Source organism: Saimiri boliviensis, chromosome 13 (assembly GCF_048565385.1).
Source record: "Saimiri boliviensis isolate mSaiBol1 chromosome 13, mSaiBol1.pri, whole genome shotgun sequence".
Classification (NCBI taxonomy): domain Eukaryota; kingdom Metazoa; phylum Chordata; class Mammalia; order Primates; family Cebidae; genus Saimiri; species Saimiri boliviensis.
The window spans coordinates 112,074,613-112,099,958 of NC_133461.1; the positions used below are offsets into that span (position 1 = coordinate 112,074,613).

The 25,346-nt window shown below is 50.5% G+C and overlaps 1 protein-coding gene across 2 annotated transcripts; it reads right to left on the reverse strand.

Annotated features, from left to right (window-relative positions):
- KBTBD11 (kelch repeat and BTB domain containing 11) lies at positions 1 to 25,210 on the reverse strand. Of its 2 annotated transcripts, none has more exons than XM_074384209.1 (2): positions 25,098 to 25,210; positions 1 to 4,089 (listed from the first exon to the last, which is right to left on the reverse strand). In XM_074384209.1, the coding sequence occupies exon 2, from the start codon at positions 3,212 to 3,214 to the stop codon at positions 1,322 to 1,324; it is 1,893 nt and encodes a 630-aa protein (XP_074240310.1). In that variant the 5' UTR covers positions 3,215 to 4,089; positions 25,098 to 25,210; the 3' UTR covers positions 1 to 1,321. The 2 variants fall into 2 exon arrangements, with proteins under 2 accessions (XP_074240310.1, XP_039317078.2); XM_039461144.2 differs by lacking the exon at positions 25,098 to 25,210 and adding an exon at positions 24,527 to 25,087.
- Between the last annotated feature and the right edge of the window lie 136 nt (positions 25,211 to 25,346).

Genomic DNA, 25,346 nt, shown 5'->3' on the forward strand with positions numbered 1-25,346 from the left:
GAAAATGGGTTGGATTCAGAGTTCAAATGTTTGCCTCTATTTGTGAGCATGTATCTCATCCTCAAACTTCTAAGTCCTCCATACACACACTTGAGAAATAAAATGTTAAATGAGGAAAGACCCAATTGATTTGTTTTTAATCCTCACAGCCTGTCAATCAACGCAGTGAGCCTCATGTTAATTCTATTCGGGCATTTTGCAGTTCAATTCAATTAAGAACATGCAGTTTACTTGCTAACCTACTGTGCACAAGCATGTCACTTCCTTGTTATATACCTTACTATGCCCACTGTCACTGAAGCACTTTCTTGGAATAGTAATTGTAAAAATTATTCTCCCTCATCACAACTACACGATCCATATTTAAGACATCAGAAATAGTGGGTTCAAAATGTGCCTACAGATTTTTACAGAACAAAATGATTTTTCCTTTCTGGAATTTTATCTCATTTCAAAATATGGAAGTGGCTGGGCATACAGAGTGGGCTACTGAAGACTGCTTTTTAGATAGACAAACACCCCTGAAAGTTTTTCCTACTTATGATATGCTGTTTGGTAACATTTAGCCACTGAAGACTTAAAATTTAAATAATGACAAATCAACGCTACATCGTTGACCACAGTTAACATCCCTTAAACAGAAAATATCAAAGCCCTGTTGGTCCAACAGTGAGACGGAGCCGCTGTAGGAAATTGAGTCTGAGTAGCAATGGTGTGGAAAAGGAAATACTTCCAATTCACATTGGTCAATAAACCTTACTGGTAATCAAATATTTTACCTTTAATGCTTACTAAATTACTCTTTTTGGAGTTGAGCCAACCAAAGCAAGCACATAGTGGTACAAACTTTTCAACTCAATTAGAAAGAGCTTTACTTATCAGTTATAATTTTACATCTCAAGCCAAAGTCAAAAAGCGTGATCTCTGAGCGCTTCCACTGGTAGTCAGCTGCGACCTACTTGAGGGCCCCAGGCCTCCAGGCGTAGCCTTGGTGCTCTGAGGGGTTCAGGACACCCCAGGGCCGGCTGCAGGGCCTCAGGTCCACGACGTCCACCCACGGCATCCTGTGGATCCCACAGCCTTTTCTGCGTCCTGTCAAGGGACCCATCTGCACACACCCTGGGTCTCACAGCATCGACCCCCACAAGCAAAGAGAAGCAAAAAGGAAAGCAAAGCGGAAGCGGCCTCGCCCGGCCTCCGTGGGGCTCCTTCCAACCATCCAAACGACCAGCGCGACCAGCGGCCCGACTCCCCCAACCTGTCCTCCGCTGGCCTCAAAGCGCCCCCGCCCCCGAGGGAGATGCCCGCCTACCCCGCCGGCCTACACGGGGCCCTGCTCTCCTTGGGGCTTCTCGGGCAGGCGGAGCGTGAAAGGGATGAGCACGCCGCGGGCGTCCAAGGGGGCGCCCAGCGCCTCGAAGCCGCCGCCCTGGCCCGCGTCGCCGCCGGCCTCGCCGTCCCGGGCGGGCAGGAAGCGCCAGGTGCCCGCGCGGCTGACGCAGTAGATGGCGCCGTCCAGGGCGGCGCAGCGGAAGGGCTGCAGGCCCGCGGGGGCGCCGGGCGGGCGCAGGGGCGAGGCGCACGGGCTCCACTGCTTGGCCAGGCAGTGGTAGCGGGACACGCTGACCCCGCCGCCCGGCCCCGCCGCCTGCGCCTCGCCGCGGCCACCGCTCAGGTCAAAGCGGTAGATGAAGCCGTCAAGGGCCACCATGTCGGCCGACCGCTCGCGGCTGCTGCTGCACGGGCACTCCTGCCACTCGTCGCGCCGCGGGTCGTACTTGAGCAGGCGGTAGAAGAGCGAGCCTCCGGACACGTAGATCTCGCCGTTGCAGGCGGTGGCCTCGTGTGCCACAGCGAAGGCGCCCCGGGGCAGCGGCGCCACCGGGGCCCAGCGGTCCGCGCGCGGGTCGTAGCGCTCCACGCTGAGCAGGCACTCGCCGCCCACGGCGTAGAGGTGGCCGTCCAGGGCCAGCAGCCGCAGCTGCGAGCGCGCCTGGCGCAGGGGCCGCACGGCGCTCCAGGTGTCGGTGGCCGGGTTGTAGCAGAAGACCTGGTCGGAAGGGCGGGCCCGGCCGTCGGGGCCCGCGGGCGCCACGCCGCCAGCCACGAAGAGGTAGTTGTAGAGGACGCACAGGCCGCAGCCCCGCGCCGGCGCGCCCTCGGGCAGCCGCGTCAGCTCGCGCCACTCCCCGGCCCCAGCGTGGAAGCAGTAGACGGCCGCGTCCCCGCGCGCGTCCGAGTCTCCCGAGGGGCTCTGCGGCCGGCTGCCCGCGCGCTCCCCGGCCGGCCCCAACGCCGCGGCCAGGAGGTGCGCGCGGCCGGCGCGCAGGCGGCGGCGCAGCAGCAGGTCCCGCTCGGCGCCCGACAGGCGCCCGAACACGGCGGGCTCGCGCAGCACCTCCAGGTAGTGGTCGCTCATGAAGCGGTACGCGGCGTCGCGCAGCTCGTTGAGCCGCTGCCGCTTGGCCGCGCTCAAGACCTCGTAGCAGTTGGCCAGGCTCAGCTGCGACCCCACGGCGTCGGTGGCGCGCTGCGCGGCTCCGGGCAGCTGCAGTCGGCGCGCGCCGGCCACCACCTCGGCCACGTTGTCGGGCCGCACGCCCGCCATGTGCCCGCTGTAGGCGTCAGCCAGCAGCAGCCGCAGCGCCGCTAGGCTCACGCCCTGCACCCGCAGCACGTCCCGCGACGCGCGCGCGCGGAAGTAGTCGCTGCGCGCCGCCAGCACCGCCTTGTGCGCGCGCAGCCGGCGTCCCGACACCTCCAGAACCAGGTCCGGCTCCCCGTACTCCGCTCCGAACCCCGGGGGCACGGGCGCGGGCTCCTCGGGGCACGTGGGGTCCTCAATCCAGGCGCGCGGCTCAGGGGACGCCGCCGCGGGCTCTTCCGGGCACGCGCGCTCCTCGGGGGACGCGAGCTCCTCCGGGGACGCGGCTCCCGCGCTGCCGGCCTCCCACTGCCGCTCCACCACCCGCGGGCCGCCGCTGGAGGGCGGGGAGGTGGCCGCGCCCTCCGCCGCCGGGGAGCGGGACTGCGGCGGGGACTCCTCCCCGGAGCTGAAGCACAGGGACGCACTGAGACTGCAGGGTGTCTGCGCTGAGGACGCGGCGCCCTCGCTCTCGCCCTCCCCCGCGCCCGGAGGCGGCTGATCGGGCTCTCCCGCAGCCCCAGGCTCGGTCCCCTGGTAGAGGACGCAGGGGGCCACTGCGTGCTCCATGGCTTGGCTGTGCTGCACCCACACGCCCCCGGCTCCGCAGCCCGCAGGTCTGGCCAAGGTCGAGCGTCACTCCGGGGTTTCCAGCTTCACAGCTTTTCCTGGCACGCGATCAGATTTCACTTCTGTGTGTCCACGCTTTTTTTTTGTTGTGTGGGTGGGGGGGGAGGGGGAGGGATCTCAGACGCTGCTACCCCCTCTCCCTTCCCCTCTCATCTCCTGCAAGGAGGGGTGTGTCCAACTCGTGCTAAGCTTCTGAACCCCAGTAACTTTAAATCTGCCCAGAAAGTCTTGGTGAATGGTCTAAGACCACGCCAGCCAACATCCAGCACGGACTGGAGCTGCAGTTTATTGCGGTTCTTTTTGCAGCCTAGGTGACGAGGTGTCTCTCTCTGCAGCCTGGGTGACTGGCTGTACCTCTCTGCAATGTTGGGTGACCAGGTATCAGGTGCACCCTCGCTCTTAGGGATCCGTGCTCACTCATTCACTTCACATTCTGACACATCACCTCGCCCTCAAGGCGCAGAAAGCTGAGACCGGCTGTGGCCCAAACTTCAGAGCCTTGATTTTACCTCATCTGGAAAAGGGCCCCACTGTGGGCTCTCCTTCTCTGTGGCTCCCACTTCTGGCTACACAACTGCAAGGTCAGCAGGAGGATACTGGTCCTGTGTCCTGTGTCCTGGTCGCAGGAGCTCACCACGTGTTTATGCATCCACACCTCCCCATACACCCGGTTATCCGTCATTCACTGCCAGGGGGTGTTAAAACAGTGCTGTGCTCCTGGAGGCCGTCCTCACTTATGGGGCAGGACCCTTCCTCTGCAGCTTCCTTTGCTGGGCTATCAGGTGTTTCCGTGTCACCTCACCATACTCTTGTTCCTGTTCATAGGACAAAAAGAGAGGATATTTGTGCATTTTTCAGGAAAGTTATTTCGTGTCAGTGGAATCTACCACCCTTCCCTCTCCAATGTTCAGATTATAGAATTCAGTTTTAGTGGTAAAAGGGCTGTGATTTTTCTCTGCTGGAGAGTTTGATGAATAAGACATGCAGATTTATTTAGGTATGTTTTTAACTGCCCTCTTGATACTGTTCTCCTGATTTTGAGTACTAAGAAGGAGAACCCGGTTCAAGCAGTAGGCACCACCAAACATGGCCCAACATACATCAGTTGAACCATATGAAGTTGCTAGTTCTGTAGGTCAAAAGCAGTGGAATATCAACAATTTCCTGTTTTCAACATAAAAATCGTAAGTAGCATCAAGAACTCCTTTAGTGAGAAAGCATCACTGGACTGTGTGATTTTGTCAGTTTTTTTTTTTTTTTAACAGATCACAGTTTTCTTTCAGTGTTTCCCAGTTAATTATTTCAAATTCGGTTATAACTATTTGTAGATAGGCGCTAGGATGCATCTCTGGAATCAGCTTCAGCCAAAAGCATAAATTCAGGGACCCCAAATGGCACCAACTCCTAAATCTGATTGAATTCTTAGAATTACAACCCTGAAAAACCTCAGAGAAGCAATTACCCAAACAGCCTAAATGCAGCAAAAGAAAAATCAGAGCAGAAAGACTGAATGAAGTAAGTGGAAGACAGATGTGAGTGCTGGCAGATTAATTATAGAATAAAATCAAATATCTTTCCCAAATTGGCAAACACTTCACGGACACTCCCTAAGATGCTGGAAAGAAACTTGGAAGTCTTAGGGTCCACATAAGCCAACTTTATTCTGGCTTTCTAAAGAAAATTATGTGGACAACAAAGACATACAAAACATGACCACGCTAATCTTTATACAGATTGCGTGTTTACCTCTCAAGTGAAATAGGAAAAATGATGCTTAGTCCCCCAGCATCTTCTGATGTTCCACTTATTATACATAATAGCATTACCTAGTTACTATAAATGCCCTGCTCTTTCTGCCACTGTGTCCCTGAAAAGGCTTCCCGAGTAATCTCAGAAATAAAAGTATCTTCAAGTTGGAAACTCCAGACATCTAACTCTCCTCGTCTCTTTCTCTCCCTCCGTCTTTTACAATAAAATGTTGGCACACTCCCTGTGTGCACAGAATTGTCATAAGATGCCTGGAGAGTGTAATACTAAGATGGTTTTTGAGAACTCTGAAGCTCTGAGTCCCAGGATAGGTCACAGACAATGGCTGGGCAGGACACAAGGGTCCCCTGTGTCAGGGAAAGGACCACAATGCAAGGGTGACCAAACTGGAAAAGCTGTGAAGCTGCCTCAGTGAAGGGCACCAGCCCTGAAGACTGCAGTCTTTCCAGCCAGCTGTCATGCAAAAAGGAGAGGGATAACAAAACTAAGACAAACTTTTCTATCAGATCAGAAATACACAGGAACCTCATATCTGAAATAAAATCCGAGAACTAGCTGTCTCAGTTGGCTTATTCGTTTAACACTGCTTCTGTTACATGCAGAAGACATGGCCCTTAGAAATCCACTGTAGTAAACTTTCTTCTTGGCCTGGAAAGGGGTCTCAGAGCTCCTTAGTTCTTTCTTTGGCTGGACTGCCCTGCAATGTACAGGAGCCTCCGTCCTGACAGTCAAATTTATGTAATTAATCATCACAGACTGAAGGGAATCATGCAATCAGTCAAATGGATTTTTTTTTTTTTAAAGACAATCTCACTCTGTTGCCCAGGCTGGAGTACAGTGGCGCAGTCTCAGCTCACTGCAACTTCCACCTCCCAGGTTCAAGCAATTCTCCCTCAGCATCCTGAGTAGTTGAGACTACAGGCTCGTGCCACCATGTCCAGCTAATTTTTTTTTATTTTTAGTGAAGATGGGCTTTTACCGTGTTAGCCAGGATGGCCTCAATCTCCTGACCTTATGATCCGCCCGTCTCGGCCTCCCAAAGTGCTGGAATAACAGGTGTGAGCCACTGTGCCCAGCCCCAAATGGATTTTAAAAGCTTAAATTTGCAACTCTGCCCTAAAAAGCCCTATGAAATCAGTTCAAAGCCTGAGTGTTTGATAAGTATACATTTTGTTGTAACTACAGTTAAGCAAGAGAGACAGCTCCATGACAAAGAGACATACTGGAAAGCAGCCCACAGTGCCCCCAGCAGCGAGGGACCCATCTCTGCTGTGCCAAAAAGGAAGCTGTCTGGCTAGAGGCTGACTAGCCCTCATCCCAAAAACCTGAGCTCTTTAGGATTTTCAATTTTTTGAATTTTAAAATATTTGCATTTATACTTAATTTTCAACTCCAAAAACTCCAAAACTGAAAGGATCCAATGAGCATTACGTCAGCGCTCAAAACATTTCAGATTTTGGAGCATATTCAATTTCAGATTTGGGATGTTCAACTCATACCTGGGATAGAACTGGTTCTTATTCCAGCTGGCCCCAGAAAAAATAAAACTCAGTCATCTCAAAAGTAATGATTCAAGAGGTCTTAATGTTGCTTTTCCAATATACATATGTTATTAAATTGTGTCCTCCTGAGGGGCCCTTCCAGCAGAGGTGGTGGCCTTATCATATTCCATGGATGTCATCCCCACCCCCCACCCCCATCCTCCTGCCTGCCATTTGGTTCATGTTACAGAGCAAACTGGCAGAGCCAGGGATGGTCTCAGCATGGTACAGCCTCACACTCTCACCGGGAGGAACCACCAGGCTTCTTAGACACCACTGCACTGAGATCACCTGCCACACAGCCAAAATCAGGCCAGCAGGTCCCTGTCCACCTCCATCAGCGGCGGTGTTTCTGACACCGAGATCTGCAGCTACACTGTTGAGCAGCAGCACGGCTGCCTCCGGGGCTCGGGTGCCCTCCGCCGTCCCCTCTAGGAGGCTCTGGGCAGCCTTTCCAGGAGATGGTCTCATGACACTCAACAGGCCTGCCCTGTGCAGGTCTCCCTGTAGAATGGATGTGCTGTCAGACACCACGTGGGATAGGAGGTTAAGCAAGAGGCCCTTTTTTGTCTCAAGTGACAACATTAAGAGGTTGCATTTTTACTTTCCAGAATGACCCATTACTGAAATTTTTACCTTAAAATAGATGGAGAAGAGTTCAGTCTTTTGGATTTAGCAACCCTCTGAGGTGTCAACAACTTGTGGACTGGTAGGGTCAGATTTCTTTGGATGGGAAGTCAGGGATTTCCAAAGGGATTTCCCCCACCCCCATGTTGTGGTTGGCTCTAGAATCAGAATTCCACTAAGAGGCTTCCTGAGGTTCTGCACAGGGTGCCCATCCTTGTTACTGGGAAATAACTGAAACTCTCCCAACCCTCAATCAGGGCGTTTGGAAGGATTTTTACCGTGGGTGATTGTCAAAAAGGGTTTCCAGAACCCACTTGTGGAGTCACAATCAGGCCATGCACAGAAAGTCAGCATTGCAGTTTCTATGGAAGGCGTGGGAGGCATGGGGAAGATGGGCAGTGACCAGTTTACTTCTTGCTGGTAATTAGGAAATCATTTCATAAGAACAAAGGCTAATTAAATATAAATATTATCAAATATAAACAATAAAATATATGCAGTATTTTCCCCCAAAGGATATAAGTTTCTTCTGGGCCTTATAAATATCTACACTTTAAGTTTCTATACATTTTTTTACTATTAATACAAATTTAAAAATATGATTTCCCAATGTGGACATTATATATTTAATGTGGACATTAGTCTAGTCAGTATTAAATATCATGCTCTATTTTAATAATACTGGTTGCTAAATACAGTCTTCTTTCAAACAATTATGGTCAGCTTAATTTTTTAAAAGAATGTGGTAACTGACTTAGGGAGTTTCTGTAAACTTCTGTGGTATGTTTTGCTTCTAAGAAAGTCCTTTGGCTGGGCATGGTGGCTCACACCTCTAATCCCAAAACTTCAGGAGGCTAAGACGGGGTGGGTGGATTGCCTGAGTTCAGGAGTTCAAGTCCAGCCTGGCCAATATGGCAAAACCCCGTCTCTACTAAAAAAAAAAAAATACAAAATTAGCTGGGCTTGCTGGCACAGGCCTGTAATCCCAGCTACTCAGGAGAATTGCTTGAGGCAAGAGAATTGCTTGAACCTGGGAGTGGGAGGTTGCAGTGAGCCGAGATCACACCATTGTGCTCCAGTTTAGGCAACAAGAGTAAAACTCCATCTCAAAAAAAAAAAAAAGAAAGAAAAATTCCTTCCAGCGTCTTCCATGCTTTGCCTGTGTCCTTCCACGCCCCCTTAGACCGCAGCGTTGCTGGGAATAGAACCTGGACCGTGCCCACATGGCCTCCAACATCACCAAAGAGACCCCATTCACACAGTTAAATAGCCAATGAATTGAGAGGTTAATTAAGAAAGAAAAGCCATAAATCTAAGAAAAAGTATAGTGCCTTAGAAACTTGCATGGAATCTCAGGATTTCTTTTGTTTGTTTTTTGAGACAGGGTCTTGCTCTGTTATCCAGCCTGGAGGACAGTGGCACAATCATGGCTGACTGCAGCCTCAACTCCTGGGCTCAAGAGATCCTCCCACCTCAGCCTCCCAAGTAGCTGTGACTACCAGGGTGCACCACCATAGCTGGCTAATTTTTGTATGTTTAGTAGAAACGGAAATCTCACTATGTTGCCCAAGGTAGTCTTGAACTTCCCGGCTTAGGTGATCCACCTGCCTCAGCCTCCTAAATTTGCTGGGACTACAGGTGTGGGCCATCACACCCACTCAGGATTTCTCTTTGATTCAATGTATTGATTCACTTTCAACTGTTCCTACAAATACTGCTTTTCAAGGTTATTTCCTCTCTAGGACCAAATGAAAACGTCCACGGCTTCTGGGCAGGCAGGACCAAAGGAGGGTACAGCAAGGAGGGAGTCGGTGCCATTGTGGACACCGATGCTCTGTGGAGCTAGCTGTCCTTACACCCAGCCCTGATCCACATTTTCTCAGGACTCTTTAAGGCATAGAAAATAGTGTAAGGAAGACCATCAAAATGTGCAGCATTACACAGCCTAAAGCTAGCCACGAGGATACACCACTCAGGAAATATATTTTCCTTGTAAAATGCATCCCATATTTAACTTTGCCATAGGGCTACTAAAAGCGAGGTTGTGTGCTGTCCTGGAGGATAAGAAAAGTGGCTTCTGCTGTTAGTGTCTGCCTTTAGGATACCTACAGTGGTTCAAGCAATGAGATACTACGCGGATAGAAGAAAACGAAAAGCAAATGTAGGCAGTATTTTCTGTGTAGTTTAGAAATGGGGAGGGTGTCTGCTGCAGGGTGGAGTTGTTGAGTCATTGAATGAATAAATGAATGTCCCATAATATATCAAGCAACATTCATTAGAGTCTGTCCCACCAGAGCACAATCTATACTCTTTTAGCTTTTTTTTTTTTTTTTTTTTTTGAGACAGAGTCTCTCCCTTGTTGCCCAGGCTGTAGTGCAATAGCACAATCTCAGCTCACTGCAACCTCTGCCTCCTGGATTCAAGCAATTCTGCTGCCTCAGCCTCCCCAGTAGCTGGTATTACAGGCATCTGCCACCATGCCCAGCTAATTTTTGTATTTCTAGTAGAGATGGGGTTTCACCATGTTGGCCGGGCTGATCTCGAATTCCTGACCTCAAGTGATCCACCCACCTTGCCCTCCCAAAGTGCTGGGATTACAGGCATGAGCCACCGCACCTGGTCTCTTTCAGCTTATTTTTTTATGAAGGACCTCCTAAGAGATCAGCTGAACTGCAGCGTGACCTGACGACACGTGAGTCCAAACATACAGAGCAGCGGACGTCTATTTTGCGAGGCAATATTCTATTGTGTGTTATATCATATCAATACACAGGACCCTCATGAGCCTTCTGGGAGGGTGGTGTTGTGATCAGCCATTTATGTGATTTTACCAACATCATGCATTCTATAAGCCATGCAGTTTTAAGGGGCAGAGCCAGAAATGAGCCAAGCAACTGGCTCCACTGCCCACGCCATCAGCCACTGCACCACGACACCTCTTGAGTCATTCAGACTCCAGGCCCCGTCCGAGCTGATGCCTGCTACAGCCATGCAGGGGTTGAGCGAAGCCTCCACGATGTTCAGATGGGTCGCCCATTGCCCCTGCATCCTGTAGACACAATCCAGCAAGTCAGGGTGCTCTGCTCAGTTCTAAGCATGACACAGCAGGAGACAGGGCAGCACTGGGTCCTGGGGCAGGCCTGGCCCGGCTCCACCAGCTGCCCCTTGGGAGCCATTTAGGGGAGTAACAGTAGGGTGAATCTCCTAGCAGGACTTAATTGGAAGAAGTAAAATCATTGGTAATTTCCTGAAGAGAGCTTTTATACAATAGATATTCTTGAAGTCCAGGCTCTGTAGGCCAGTAAATAAAGTATTGAGCAATCTGCTCCCAACTCACCCACGCTCATGCGTCACACCCCTCTGTCCTACTGCATGAGCTCATGGAATTGCCCGTGGCTGCTCTGATAACCTGCGTACAGGTGTGTGTATGTATACACGCATGTTCCTGTGTGAGCATGTGTGTGTATGTAGGGCATATATGTGTATTCATATATTAATAGTAGAGCTTTTGCCTGTGCAATTCTCGCTGCCTATGACAACCCCCATTCTGGTTTGAGAAGCAGAATTCTTGCTCATTCTTTAGGCTCAAGCTCCCATGGTACATTCTCTAATGAACCTTCCTCACTTCTGATTTTAGTTGCTGTACAGTCTGTGTTTGCAGAGAAAGTCTTATTTTAGCACCACATAGTATCATTACAGATCGGGAGGTATATGTGTCATCCTTTTCCATAAAAACATAAAATTCACAAAAAGGAGGATTACCTTTCACTCTACCATTAGCACAGGCTGGACTCTGTAAGGACAACAGGCAAGATGGATGGATGGACGGACGGATGGATGGATGGACGGATGGACGGATAGACGGATGGATGGATGGATGGATGGACAGGTGGATGGATAGATGGATAGATGAATGGATGTTAACCAAGGAAAGTAAAACAATGACAACTCCGAAAATACTCAGATGAAACCATAGAGGCTGGGCATGGTGTCTCATGCCTGTAATCCCAGCACTGCAGGAGGCTGAGGTGGGACTATAACCTAAGGTCAGGAGTTCAAGGCCAGCCTGGGCAACATGGTGAGATGCTGTCCCTACTAAAAATACAAAAAAAAAAAAAAAATAGCTGAGTGTGGTGGCGTGTAGCATCTATAGTCCTAGCTACTTGATAGGCTGAGGTCACAGGATCACTTGAGCCCTGCAGGTCAAGGCTGCAGTGAGTCAAGATCATGTCACTGCACTCTAGCCTGGGCAACAGAATGAGACTGTGTCTCAAAAAAATAATAAAATAAAAGCAAGTTTTTAAACTACACAAAGAATGGCAGATTAAGATAGTATCCACATGACAGCTCCAAGTATGAGCTGTCTCACAAAAAAGAGGGTTTTAAAAAAAAGAAAAAAAGAGATCAGTAATTATATCTAGATGTTGGACTACAGATAGGTTTTATTATCTCCCAAATAAAATGTTTTTCTAAAATAAATATATGCTGCTTCTATAATCATAAAAACTTGTGGGTTTTAAAGTATAGACCAACTTGAAAAGGTTTTAACATGTAGAAAGAAAGAGGTATGGAAATAAGGATGGGGATTGGGTTGATTTTTTTTTTTTTTTTTTACTCTTTACACATTTTTGTAATCTCTGAGTGTATCTGGAGAATGCATGGGTAATACGGAGGAATTAACATTTTGTTTTGTTTTTTTTTTTTACTGCAGGCAGGAACTGTGCAGGTGACATCAGTGACCACACAGCCCAGGAGGCAAACAACGCTGCCCCCTCTTACAGTTGAGAAAACCCGAGCTCAGGGATGAGGAAGCTCACTGGCACTCCCCTTCAGGCAGTGACAAAGCCTGGCAGGAACCTGCCCCTCTAACTGACGGAATGAGCAGGTGGGACCGGAGTCCAGGAGCACTGGTCATCTGTGAAAACCCGGTGCTGCTCAGGCACCTTTCAGAAGAGGGAGGGTGGGCTTGAAAGTAAGACATTCCTTGACGAAAGGCCCCTTGGGCAGATGATTTCCCGTCTCTGACACTTCCTTACGTGTGATGCCCGCCTCACTGTATTTTTACCAGGATGAAATAAGCAAGCACACGTTGGCAAAGCTCCAGGAAGGTCAATGCGTTTTCAAAGCCTTCCCTTTGGTGTCAAAGACACACCCAGGGCGGAGTCTCTTCCCTGTAACTTAATCCCACCAAGGGCTCAGGCGATAGGCTCAATTCAGCAATCTCATCCTAAAACGAGAAGGCCCTCTCACCGTGGGCACATTTTCTGCCACTCGGTCACTTGGCTCCCTTAGCGAAGGGTGGGACCCCCAGGAAGCAGGCCTCAGGATCTTGGCTGGGCTGCTGCTCACAGCTCCCTACCCACAAGATACCCTGAACTCTCCGGACCTGGTATGGGGAGAGCACAGCTTCTGGCCAGGCACCGACCTCTGGGCTGATGCAGGAGCAAGGCCTTGCCCTCATGGATCACAGAGCTGGAATCAAGGGAAAGCTCATTATCTCCAGCAGAAGAAATGAAACCACACACAGAGCAGAAAACTAAGAAATGGGAAGAGGACGAGAGAGGGAGACCCTGAAGCAAGGGACACTGAAGGACAGCTTTGGGGTACTTCTGAGGTAAGTGTGTTAATAAATGCCATTTCCAGCTTAGGCTAGCGTGCAGAGATTCCCATCCCTGGAAACTGTAATCCTTCTCCTAAAAACAAAAGCCTACTTCACCGACTATCTTGGAGTTAAACAGGGTGTTTATAAAGAGCATGGTACAGCGCTGCCCTAGCAAGCTAAACTACAGACACCCCACCACGATCACCACCACCACCACCACCAGCAGGAGAAGAAGAGGGTGCCAAGGCCCCACAGCATCTACCCAGACAGATTCCTGGCACCTTCCTGGCAGCTGTCCCACTTCACACTCACGGCTAGCACTCGAGACAGGCGGAACTGCTGACATCTTCATTCAATAAAAGAAAAAATGCTCAATGCACATAAATATTAAGTTTCTAGTCTCAGAAGATCAAAGAAAACTAGGAGCAGACCAACACCAAAGTCGAGGAGTATTCTCCTCTCTCCCTCTGCCTCTGGAGCCTTCAGCAAGTGGCCTCAAAAAAAAAAAAAAAAAAAAAAAAAAAAAAAAAAAACACCCGAGACTATTGTTTTCTGTTCCCTAGTGAACTGGGTCTCACCAAGTAGCAGGGATTCACTCCTGCTGGTCACAAGTTTAAGAGGTTTGGTCAGAGCCACACATTACAGCCCCTATGGTCTCATCCCATGAGGATGCCTGCTTCCAGCTCTGCAGGCAGGTTCAAAGCCAGACGCAAGGGAGGTGAGGGGCACCTGTGTGTCTGGAACCTTAGCCACTGCCCGCTGTGAGCTCTTTGGGGAGGCAATATGGTGTGCACAGAGGGGACGCCTCAGATATGAAACTTGTTGCATAGATTTACTGATCTGCTTCCTGTATCTGATTAATGGATTTTTAAAATATGTAAGCATAGCCGGGCATGGTGGCTCACGCCTATAAATCCAGCACTTTGGGAGGCCAAGGCAGGTGGATCACTCGAGGTGGGGAGTTTGAGAACAAATCTGGCCAACATGCTGAAACCCCATCTCTACTAAAAATACAAAAAAAATTAGCTGGGTGTGGCGGCGGGCACCTGTAATCCCAGCTACTGGAGAGGCTGAGGCAGGAAAATGGCTTGAACCTGGGAGGTGGAGGTTGCAGACAAGAGCAAAACTCCATCTCAAAAAAAAAAAAAAAAAGGAAGCATTCTAAGATGGACATGGTATGCTGCTGAGATAAATTAGGTTCACTCTGCCCCCACGGCTCCCTTGTGGAGAATACCTCCTAGTTTGTCTGTAGTCAGTGGTGAGCAGGTAGCACCTGCCTGCTTGGTATATTTTTGAGTTATGGGAAAGTACAGAACACCTGTTTGTTAATAACGGTCACCTGTTCAGACAGAATAAATGTGTGGATCAGAATCTGTTCAGGGCCTTCAGCCTGGAATGCTCTCAGGTCGGTAGGCTACTGGCCCCCTAGACAGACCCACTTTGCTGTTCTATCTGGGTGTTTGCCTCTCAGTTCCTTCAGTACCGTCTAGTTGGGGGTCACCCAGCCGAGCTGATACTTTGTAGTATGGAGCTTAGTGACTGTTGTTCCTTCATTTCTGATGTGACACTACACCTGCAGGGACCATACTTGAAAGCAGAAGAGGAATGAGACACCCTTGCACAGGAAGCGTGCCATTGACTTGGTCGAAAATTTGGACTGTGAGCCACTGGCACCAGCCCTCACTTTGGTTGTATCACAATCGGCGCTCACCGGAATCACAGATTTGGAAGTACTGAAAGAAAACTGGATGAAAATAAATCAGTGTATTCATCCAGAAGGGTCTTCAAGTCAGAGGAATACAAAGCTTACTCTGGGTTTCCATGAGTGTCACTGCGGTAAAAGCTGACAATATGTTGAAATAGGAAGCATCAGCCCATCCCTGTGGCTCTGATTCAAGAATTAATAAGCCAGACATAAAGAGTGAAATACCCAGGTCACACCAAAGCACCAAGGCTCTGGAGAGAGTCACACCAGCTGAAAGACTCTCCTGAAAGGTCCAGCTCTGAAACCCAATTCTGAGCAATGTTTGGGTCAACTTGTCTCTTTTAAAATGAACGTTTCATTTTAAAACTGAAATCAAAGTTGAATGTCCTACCAAGGATACTCAGCTGGAATCAAAAAGGAGAGATTCCTGGGCTGAATAAATCCTACAATTGCTCACAACTGTTCAATCTGTTAAATTCCCATTGTTATCTCAATACTGATAACTAATTAGCAATATTCATTCATTTGCTTATTGAGCAGATATATATGAAGCATTTACAATGTGCCAGACAGCTTGCGCCAGCTACTAAAAAGGTATACCAAGGAACCAGACCAAGTTGATGTCAGCCCCGTGGGACTCAGGCCTCACTTCAGAAGGCAGGCATTGAGCCAATGCACCCATTGAATGGAATCAGAAACCAGGACAAACTCTTGAAGGGAGCAGCAAGGAAACTAGGAGATGAGTACAGACAGACCTGGTTCTAACAGTGGTGACAGGTGCATCCTCCCAGAATATGAAAGCCGTGCTGCAAGCTGAGAGAGGAGCAGGAGAGCAGCAGAGGAGTCCTCAAGGGAGAGACAAGCTTGACAGGCTCTAGAGACCAGATGTGGTCGGACGGCACAGAGTGTAGGGGGTCTGGTGGGGCCAGCCCGGGGTCCCAGTCACCTTGACCACAACGGAATCCACCGGCGGTGTTTGAAGAAAGGAAGCAGTGATGGGAACGGTAATGTGATCAGTCTTGGATTTGAGAAAGATTGCTTTGTGTCCTTTTCTACAAAAAAGGATTGATTCAGCTACTCAGACGGGTTCTGTGTCAAGCTAACACTGTGCAAATGAATGACCTAGATCTGCATGTCTCAATGTGAGCCCATTTCATAAACAAAATTTTGAACTTTTGAAGGTTTACAGTTGCAGAAAGATATAGGATGATTCTATTTACATATATTTTAAACATTAAAAAACACAGATGTCTTTTATGGAAGTGTAAAAACAGAGAAAGGAAGGACAGGCATGGATTCGTGTGTAGTGATCACTTCTGAAGAGGAGGTTGGGGAGAGGACCACAGGGCTTCCAGTGTCTCTGTTCACACCACACACTGTATCATTTGGGTTCCTTTGTTTTTCGGAGAGATAGGGTCTCACTATGTTGCCCAGGCTCTCTTGAACTCCTGGACTCCAGTGATCCTCTTGCATCAGCCTCCTAAAGTGCTAAGATTACAGGAGTGAGGCACCACCCCAGCCTCATCTGGTTTCTTACAAAAAAAAACAAACAAAAAATATTTGAAGCCTAAATGGCAAAATGATAACATGTATTAAATCTTAGTGGGATACATGTTTCTTTTTTTGCATTTTGTTGTTTGAAATAATTTACAATTTAAAATGTTATGTCATATGTTTAAATAGCTACCATTATTTATCAATTAAGTAATCTAGCCTGCTAATAAAAGCAAATGCAAACCATACAATCTTAAACACATCTAAGTAAAGTTAATCGCCAGATAATAATGCTCACTTTACTTCAGTATTCTTCATGATTGTGCCGCTGAATAACTTAGTTACTAAAAGTTCCAGCCGAGTGGAAATACATGAATCTAAGAACTCGTGTTTTGGCATCTTTAAAGTTCTGAGCTGTGGGTCTCGTAAAAGAGACTTGTCCAAGATCACAAACAAGTTCTGGCAGAGTTGAATATAGAACAGATTCCTAAATTCTGCCTTTTCTAATAATCTCATGGGTTTATTTGAATCATTGGTACAAACTGAAGAGGGCAGAAACTCCTCTCTCCCACTTCCTTTTCGTGTTTTAAGATTTGACCGAGTCCCAATTCTGCTGCGCCTGCATCATCACAAATATCAGCAAGATTCTCAAAAGTAGGATGTTATTCAGCTTGTACTTGCTACTCGGACTCCATAATTGGGGAACAATGACAAATTGCTGCTTTAGGTCCAGGGAAAGAACCTGAGATCCCCAAAGGCAAGCACTTCTCAACCAACCCCAAACCAGCCAGGTCACTGTGTGCAAAAGAAAGGTCGACGACATGAGAATTGATTTGTCATTGTTACTGATATTTTAGCTACTATTTTTGATGTAGAAATCAAGATTTGTGGTCAAGTAAGAGTGCAGTTATATGAGCAGGAAGAGGCAGTTTCATATCCAGATGGTCCTGCAATTGCCTGGCAGGAGTGTGGATGCAAAACCGATGTGTCTATAATTATACCTTGAGACTGAATGGGAGCAACCTGATGTTATTATTTGTTCTTTGCAAACTCTTCTAATGTCTGACTAAATATGGTTTACACATGAAGGCTGTCGACATACTGGTTTTTATTTCATTGTGTCTTAGAGATAAGGTCTCACTCTGTCAACACAGCCTGGAGTACTGGGGTGCAATCAGGGCTCACTGCAGCCTGGGACTCCTGGCCTTAAGCAAAGCCCCTACCTCAGCCTCCCAAAGCAGTGGGATTCACAGGCATGAACCAATGCACCTGGCCAACAAATTTTTATTTCAGTTTTTTCTCTAAACTGCAGGCTTGAAGTTAACATCTGTGGTGTGTTCGGGGTGAGATGAGAGGACAGTTCAGTCTCACAAAGGTGATTATTTAAGAAAAAAAGGATCCCACCTTGGCAAACACCGCGGGGCACCTGGGTTGGAACCTGAGCAGGTTGCAGTGTGTGGCTTGCCAGGCGCCAGGACAGGCCTCGCTGTGGAAGAGCGTCTCCCCAGGAGACCGTCCAGTGTTCAGAATTCCCTAGGGGAAACCCCTAAGTGCATGAGACAGTTTCAGAGGAATAAAGCCAGGTCTGGCAGGCTGCCTCTGCAGAGAAGCACAGCACAGCCTGATCTTTGCTCTGATGACCTCCTGGCAGCTCACCCTCTCCAAGGTTTGTGTGGGCTCCACCAGTGGACAACTTACGAGGGCCGGGACACCTGAGGCGTTCCCCTGTAAGAGCTCTGCCTTCTCCTGCCAGGCCACCTGAATTCAGTCATTGGCCACCCTCTTAGGGGTCGCCGGTGAGCCACCTCCCACTCTGACTGGCCCTTGGCCACAGAAGTGACTACAGAAGGACTTTTGATTTTGTATAGGGGCTTCCAAGGACACAGGGCATACTGTGGATGCCACTTACAGCATGAGAACGTGATACTTGATCAAACTGCCACGCCATTCCACCATGATTCAAAAGTGCATAGCAACTCAGGCTGTGAAAGATCCTTACACTGAGCTTTGCAAACAGAGACCCTTTCAGATCACGGCTGAGAAGGCCAAAGAGCAGCATCATGGCCTGAAACGAACATGGCCTTAAGGCTGGGGTTCATTTCCAGTGATAGGCTACCGTTTATGCTTAATAATATGAGATTTTACTGCAGGAGATGCCACTAAACTCATCACAGTTTGTTTCAAAAGTCTACCATGTCTGCCCAAATGCTCTAACTTCCTGTGCTAATTTTCTTGTATTTTCAGTAGAGACGGGGTTTCACCATGTTGAGCCAGGCTGGTCTCGAACTCCTGACCTCAAGTGATCTGCCTGCCTCAGCCTTCCAAAGTGCTAGGAGTACAGGCATGAGCCACCGCACCTGGCCTAAGACTGTTTTTTTAAAAAGACGATTAACATACATATGGGAACATTTTAAGTAAAGCATGTTTCTGTTCACAATGTGGGTGGTCCTTGTCCTGTCAAAGCCTTAAGAGAAAAAGACTGAGGTGACCCGAGGAAGAGTCTGCAATGCCAGCATTCCCTGGGTCTCCAGACTGAGGCTTGCCCTGCAGATCTCAGACTCCCACCGCCACCATCCAATGAGCCAGTTCCTTCAGTCTTGCTCTAGTCTCTCTCACACATGTAGACACACACACACATGTGCACACAAATGTACCCAGCTGGGTCTGTTTCCCTGGAGAACCCTGACAAGCACGAGGGCCTACAGTGGCTCTCCTGTGCCTGCCCAGGGCTGTACACTGGGGGCTTGGGGAAGGTCTCTCATCACTCTAGAGCACCAGCCTTTGCATCAGAGGAAGGACTAGGGCCCAGGGAAGCACTTTCACACCTGACTTTAATGATGACTTCCTGGAGCCCGAGTCTGATGCCACAACAGGATTAGATTTGGGGATCATCGTGGCCTTTTTATGAGGAAGAAACATGACCTTAGTGGACGAAGCAGATTCTATTTTCCAAAGATGCCCTGTGGATGCGCCCGCTGGGCATACCCTTCCTGCCTAGTGAGATTCCCCTCCGCTCACAGCTGAGACCCTGTTCCGTCCCCTTCTATGTGGCAGGCCTGGGACTGAGGAGGAAGCAACACAAAGCAACCTCCAAGCCTCTTGAGAAACATGACTTGGTTCCACCTGGCTGATTTCTCAGGACACAGTCCATGGCGACCCTGACTCGGCACACAGGGAGTCCACTGCATTGTGGCTGCCACGCTGGAGTGAGTACACAGATGGCTACAGAGTCACAGGGGAGTCCCTGAGGGGTCCCTGCTGTGCCAGCCTCGAGTATGTGAATCCTCCTGGGGCAAGCCTCAGGCTTGGTCTGCAAGCTTCGCATCTGGTGCTGAGTGGCACCAGGGTGAGCTGTGCCCAGTGAGATTGCAGACTTACAAGCAAACTGAATGCTATTCCTACTAACACAGGAACAGGAAAACAAACACCATATGTTCCCACTCATAAGTGGGAGCTGAACAATGAGAACACATGGACGCAGGGAGGGGAACAACAAGCACTAGGGTCTTTTGCAGGCAGCGGAGGGAGAGCATCAGGATAAATAGCTAATGCATGCTGGGCTTAATACCTAGGTGATGGGTGGATAGGTTCGGCAAACCACCATGGCACACGCTTACCTGTTTAACAAACCTGCACCTCCCACACATGCACCCCAGAACTTAAAATATAAATAAATAATAAATGCTACTGCTTTAAGCCACTAAGTTGTGTGTGGCTTATTCAACAACCATGATAATGGAACAAGGGTCTTGCTATGAATATTCAGAACTGTGGACTGCATCCTGCAATAATGAGAAGTTATGACAGGCCCAACATTATAAGAATTTTTAAAAATAATTGCTCTGGGCCAGACGTGGTAGTTCACGCCTATAATTCCAGCACTTTGGGAGGCCAAGGGGGGAGGATCACTTGAGGCCAGGAGTTCGAGACCAGTCTGGTCAACATGCTGAGATCCCCATCTCTACTAAATGTACAAAAAAATTCAGCTGGGTATGGTGGCAGGCACCTGTAATTCCAGGTACTCAAGAGACTGAGACACGAGAATCACTTGAACCCGGAAGGCAGAGGTTACAGTGAGCTGAGATGGTGCCACTGCACTCCAGCCTGGATAACAGAGCAAGACTCCATCTCAAAATATAATAATAATTGCTCTGACTGCTATAGGAGGGCCTGATCAAAGAGAGGTCGTGCAGAGCCCCACCAGAGACTACTGCAGAAGTCCAAGCATGAAATGGAGGTGACTTGGACAAAGATGGTAGACTTGGTAGAAGCACAGCCATACGTATGTCCCTGTGACTCTAAGCCTTTATAAGACAGTAATGATATCAGCTAACATCAGCACTGTGATTTTTCATTTAAGGAACATCCTATGTGCATCCTCCTATTTAATGATTTTACTTTAGGACTCAGGAGATCTCCATGCTACAAAATTAATCCATGAGCAACTTTGTCAAGCTCTAAAGCAAGGGCGTCCACTTTTTTGGCTTCCCTGGGCCACATCAGAAGAACTGTCTTGGGTCACACATAAAATCAACTAACACTAATGACAGCTGATGAGCTTAAAAAAAAATTTCATAATGTTTTAAGGAAGTTTACAAATCTGTGTCGGGCTGCATTCAAAGCTGTCCTGGGTCACATGTGGCCCGTGGGCCATGGGTTGGAGGAGCTTGCCCTAGCGTGCAAAGTTCCATCAATTTATGAGAAGGAAATGCCACAATTAACTCAGCCGTAAAATCAGGTGACATTACACTTTTACTGGACTCTGCTCCAGCGCCCCCTCACCGGCCTCTCCAAGCTCTAGTCCTCACCACAGGGCCTTTACACTCAATGTTCCTGCCAACCTTCCACTTCTGGGCTCCTGAGCCACGCCTGTCATACTTCAGTTCTCAAGTCAAGATTCCTCTCTTAGGTGCATTCACAGGAATGTATTCCTCTCCTTCAAAGCACTTGTCTTGATGTGTTATTACCTAAGAATTGACATAATCATATGCTGAATGCCTTTTATTGTATTAAAAGTCTCAGCTGCAGACAGCAGGGAACTAGGATGGCTTTACTTGCAATTGTATTCCCAGCACCTAGGACTGTGCCCGACCCACAGTGGGGTTGGAAGGGGCTATAAATATTCAGGAGAGAAGGAAATTCATGCTAATCCTTCAAACAAAACGCACATAAGACATGCAACAATTTCTATTTCCAAGGCACAATTTATTTCAAAATCATTTCTGGAGGAAACTGGTTGTTGGCAAAAAGTAAACTCCTAAATGTTTTAATTTATTCTTAAAGTTTTTGCTCATTGTTAAATACTTAGCAAATATGTGCTGGGTATCAACACTATAATTTTAGCTTAATTACAATGATTTCAAGAGAGAAAAAAAAGAAAACGCAATCAAGTCAACAATTGACACAATGAGCCCTTGACCTCCACAGAAGGGCGGATATTGCCCTGTCACCAGGGGACATATGCAGAATGACAGGCTGGTTTGTGATCAGGAAACCCGCTGGTCTCCCAGCACTTCTCAAGCCCACTCAGACATCGGTCCTCCCTGATCACAGCCTTGGATGCAAGGAGGTTTAGGGGCGCTGCAGCTGCCTGAGTGATTCCAGATTTGCAGCAGAGCTATTATTACTGAGCAATCTGTACTATTGGTATTTAGAAAACACTGAAATGTGTGCCCAGATGGAGGCATCCACAGCACGGAGAGTCTCTTTGTGTCAGCACAGGGACAAAGATGAGCTATCTGTACCAGACTCTAAGAGGAGACCTGCTGGGTTCCCACTGCCAATGTTGCTGCTTGTACCAAAACATATGGAAACCCCACTGAAGCTGGTTTGTCTTGGAATTTACAAATGATGCAATGACCTCCGAACCACCTTTCCAGATTTTTCATCATCCCAGGGCAAAGTGCTCTGAGGGTCAAGTTAGGCCCAGATATCAGGAAAGCCAGAGGACAACACACAGAGTTCTGCTCCCTGGGAATTTCTTTTTCTTTTCTTTCTTTCTTTTTTTTTTTTGAGACGGAGTCTTGCTCTGCCGCCCATGTTGGCGTGCAGTGGCACAATCTCAGCTCACTGCAATCACCTCTGCCTCCCAGGTTGTAGCAATTCTCCTGCCTCAGTCTCCTGACTAGCTAGGATTATAGGTGCATGGCACCAGGCCCAGCTAATTTTTCTTATTTTATTTTTTTTTTTAGTAGAGACAGTGTTTCACCATGTTGCCCAGGCTGGGCTCGAACCCCTGAGCTCAGGAAATGCACCCGCCTCAGCCTCCCAAAAGTGCTAGATTACATGTGTGAGCCACCAAGCCTGGCCTGGGAATTTCTTTAGCGATAGTTTCAGAGCCACATTTAAGTTTTTTCCCCTCCTCCCAAGCCCAATACTGGCTTAAATATAGTCATGAATGGTTCAGATGCAGATAGGTTCGGAAAAAGGGTAGTTAGGTGACCCCATCATTGTGTGAACATCACACAGGGCACTTGCACACACCTAGACAGTGCAACCTGCTACACACCTGAGCTCTACCGCACAGCCTCCTGCTCCAGAATGCACACCTGTACACCACATACAATACTGCAGGCAACTGTAACACAATGGTGTTTGTGTATCTACACATTTCTAAGCATCAAAATCCCAGCACTTTGGGAGGCCAAGGCGGGTGGATAACGAGGTCAGGAGATCGAGACCATCCTGGTCAACATAGTGAAACCCCGTCTCTACTAAAAATACAAAAAATTAGCTGGGCATGGTGGCGCGGCCTGTAGTCCCAGCTACTCGGGAGGCTGAGGCAGGAGAATTGCCTGAACCCAGGAGGCGGAGGTTGCGGTGAGCCGAGATCGCACCATTGCACTCCAGCCTGGGTAACAAGAACGAAACTCCGTCTCAAAAAAAAAAAAAAAAAAAAAAAGACACAGGGGAAACAGCGTTATAAACTTTTGGGACCTCCCTTAACTTGGAGGTCTGTAATTGATCCAAACGTGGCTGCGCTACAACTGACTATACTGTAAGCAACATCTTTTAACGAATTTTATTATGTGCTTTCTAACGCTATGACCAGCAAAGCTCAAATTTTATCTCATTACAATTTTTGCTAAGTTATGCGCGGATAGGAGCATTGCAATGCAATTACCATAAATTCACAGACATCAGTCGTTGCTGGAGCAAACCTGTAGGCATTAGAATGCTCAGCTCCCTTCGGTGATGTCAGGAGTGGGGAGGATTATTCTAATAATAGCATATTATTAGCTCAGGATAAAAGGCTGAAGGGTTCCATTGACATCCATTAAGGGTTCCTAATTGAAGCCTGAGTAGTTACTCAGGCTCCTCTGTGGGAAATGGAGGAGGGAGCAGCGGGAACGGGGCGAACTTTTCACTGAGTGCCTGAGGGGATGCCAGGAACTTTACAGTCTGATGGCGCTGGCTTTCGTGGGCTGAGCAGAATAAAGCTCACTGCACGGATTTGTTCCCTTACCGTCCCTTAGAATAGACACTGGAGTGGGTGGAGGGGGAACATGGTTCTGCAAGACTCTAAAAACGTGGTGGGACTTTGGTTAACCCTCTTTCAACGCTCCAAAAGCTGCCCAGCCCGAAAGGAGGGACCCTCGCGGAATCCCGCCCCGACTGCCCGGGGGTCTCCCCCGTACGTGGGGCGGGGGCTGGAGGGTACTCCGGGCTGGACTTCGGGGGAGCCCGCGCAGTCTCCAGGTCCCCAGCGGGTGTCGGGGGCGCGTCGGGGCCGGGAGTGCTGGGGGCTCGCGGAGGCTCCAAGAGAGGATCGCGCGGGGCCGCGCTCCCCTCCCTGTGACCGGATTCCAGAAGGGACCCCCCCCTCACCAGCGCCGGGCAGCCGATCCCCGCGACGTGTCGGCAGCCGAGCCCGGCAGCCGCGGGAGGAGCCCCCGCCAGTCCCCGCGCGCTGGCTCCGGCTTCGGCTTCCGCCCAGGCTCCAGCTCCGGCGGGGGCGGTGACTGCGGGCGCAGCGCGGGCCGCTCATTGTCCTAGAGCGTGGGTCGCCGCCCCCCGGGGGAGCCCGCGGGGAAACCACCCGCCACCGCCCACCCCGCCGCGGGCCGCGCCGCCCCCTCCCCTGCCGGCCTCCCCCCGCTGCGCTCCGCTCGGACCCCGGCCTCCCCCCGCTGCGCTCCCCTCGGACCCCGGCCTCCCCCCGCTGCGCTCCGCTCGGACCCCGGCCTCCCCCCGCTGCGCTCCGCTCGGACCCCGGCCTCCCCCCGCTGCGCTCCCCTCGGACCCCGGCCTCCCCCCGCTGCGCTCCCCTCGGACCCCGGCCTCCCCCCGCTGCGCTCCGCTCGGACCCCGGCCTCCCCCCGCTGCGCTCCCCTCGGACCCCGGCCTCCCCCCGCTGCGCTCCGCTCGGACCCCGGCCTCCCCCCGCTGCGCTCCGCTCGGACCCCGGCCTCCCCTCAGTCCTCTCCCGGCCCCGCCGCCCCCTCCAACCCGCGCCCCGGGCTCCTTCCCGCTCCTCCCGCCGCTCCCCGCCGCCGCCTCCCCGCGGCCCGCCCTACCTCGCCGTGGCGCCTCGCAGCCCCCAGCGCCCACCGGGCCCCGCACGCGCAGCCTGGCGGGTGGGCTCCGGCGCATGCGCGCGGCCTCTGCCCGGCACCTGTGGGAGCCGCGGCCTCCCCGGCACCTGCGAGCGCGCGCGGCTCCTCCGACCCGCAGCGGGGCGAGGGCGGCGGACCGGCCTTCCCGGCTCTCCAGGCCGCGCTGAGCCCGCGCTCCGGCTCCCGGCTCCGAGGGGCGCGCGGGGCGGGGGGCGGGCGGGAGCCGGGCGCGTGCACACGGGGCGGTCTCGGGCGCGCGCCCCCGGCCGGGCCCACGCGGGGCTGTGGGTCCCCTCGGGCCTCCCCGCCCCGCTCCCCGCTCGCCTTCCCCCGGCGCCGAACCCCTTCCGGGTCCGCGGCCCCCGCGCCCACCCGAGCCCGCGCCCACGCGAGGGGCCGCTTTCTGCGAGGAGGCCGGGACAGGTGCCCGCGCGCGAAACGGCCGAGTTCCGTGCGCGTGTGTTTTTGGTAAAAGTAGCGGCGATGTGTTGTTGACGTGGTCAGTGGTTAAATCCTACTGCCAAATCCTTACAGATTCCAGAATTTTTAAGACTTCACCACGCGAAAGTGGACGAAGCGTCGGAGCGTTTTCTCCTTTCCAGAAATGTGGCCTCCGCCGCCCACCCGGGCCCTGCGGGCAGCCGGGGCCCGGGCGGCGGGGACGGAGCTGGGAGCGCGGCGGGTTCCTCCCGCCCGGGCTGCGGTGCCGCCCCGGCGGCTGCTCCCAGCCTGAGTTCTAATTAACACTGGAACCCTGCTGGTAAAGGCTGTTTTTAATGGT

Bases quoted from the DNA above. Each gene is read 5' to 3' on its own strand.
- KBTBD11 (XM_074384209.1), bottom strand. From the start codon at position 3,214: ATGGAGCACGCAGTGGCCCCCTGCGTCCTCTACCAGGGGACCGAGCCT.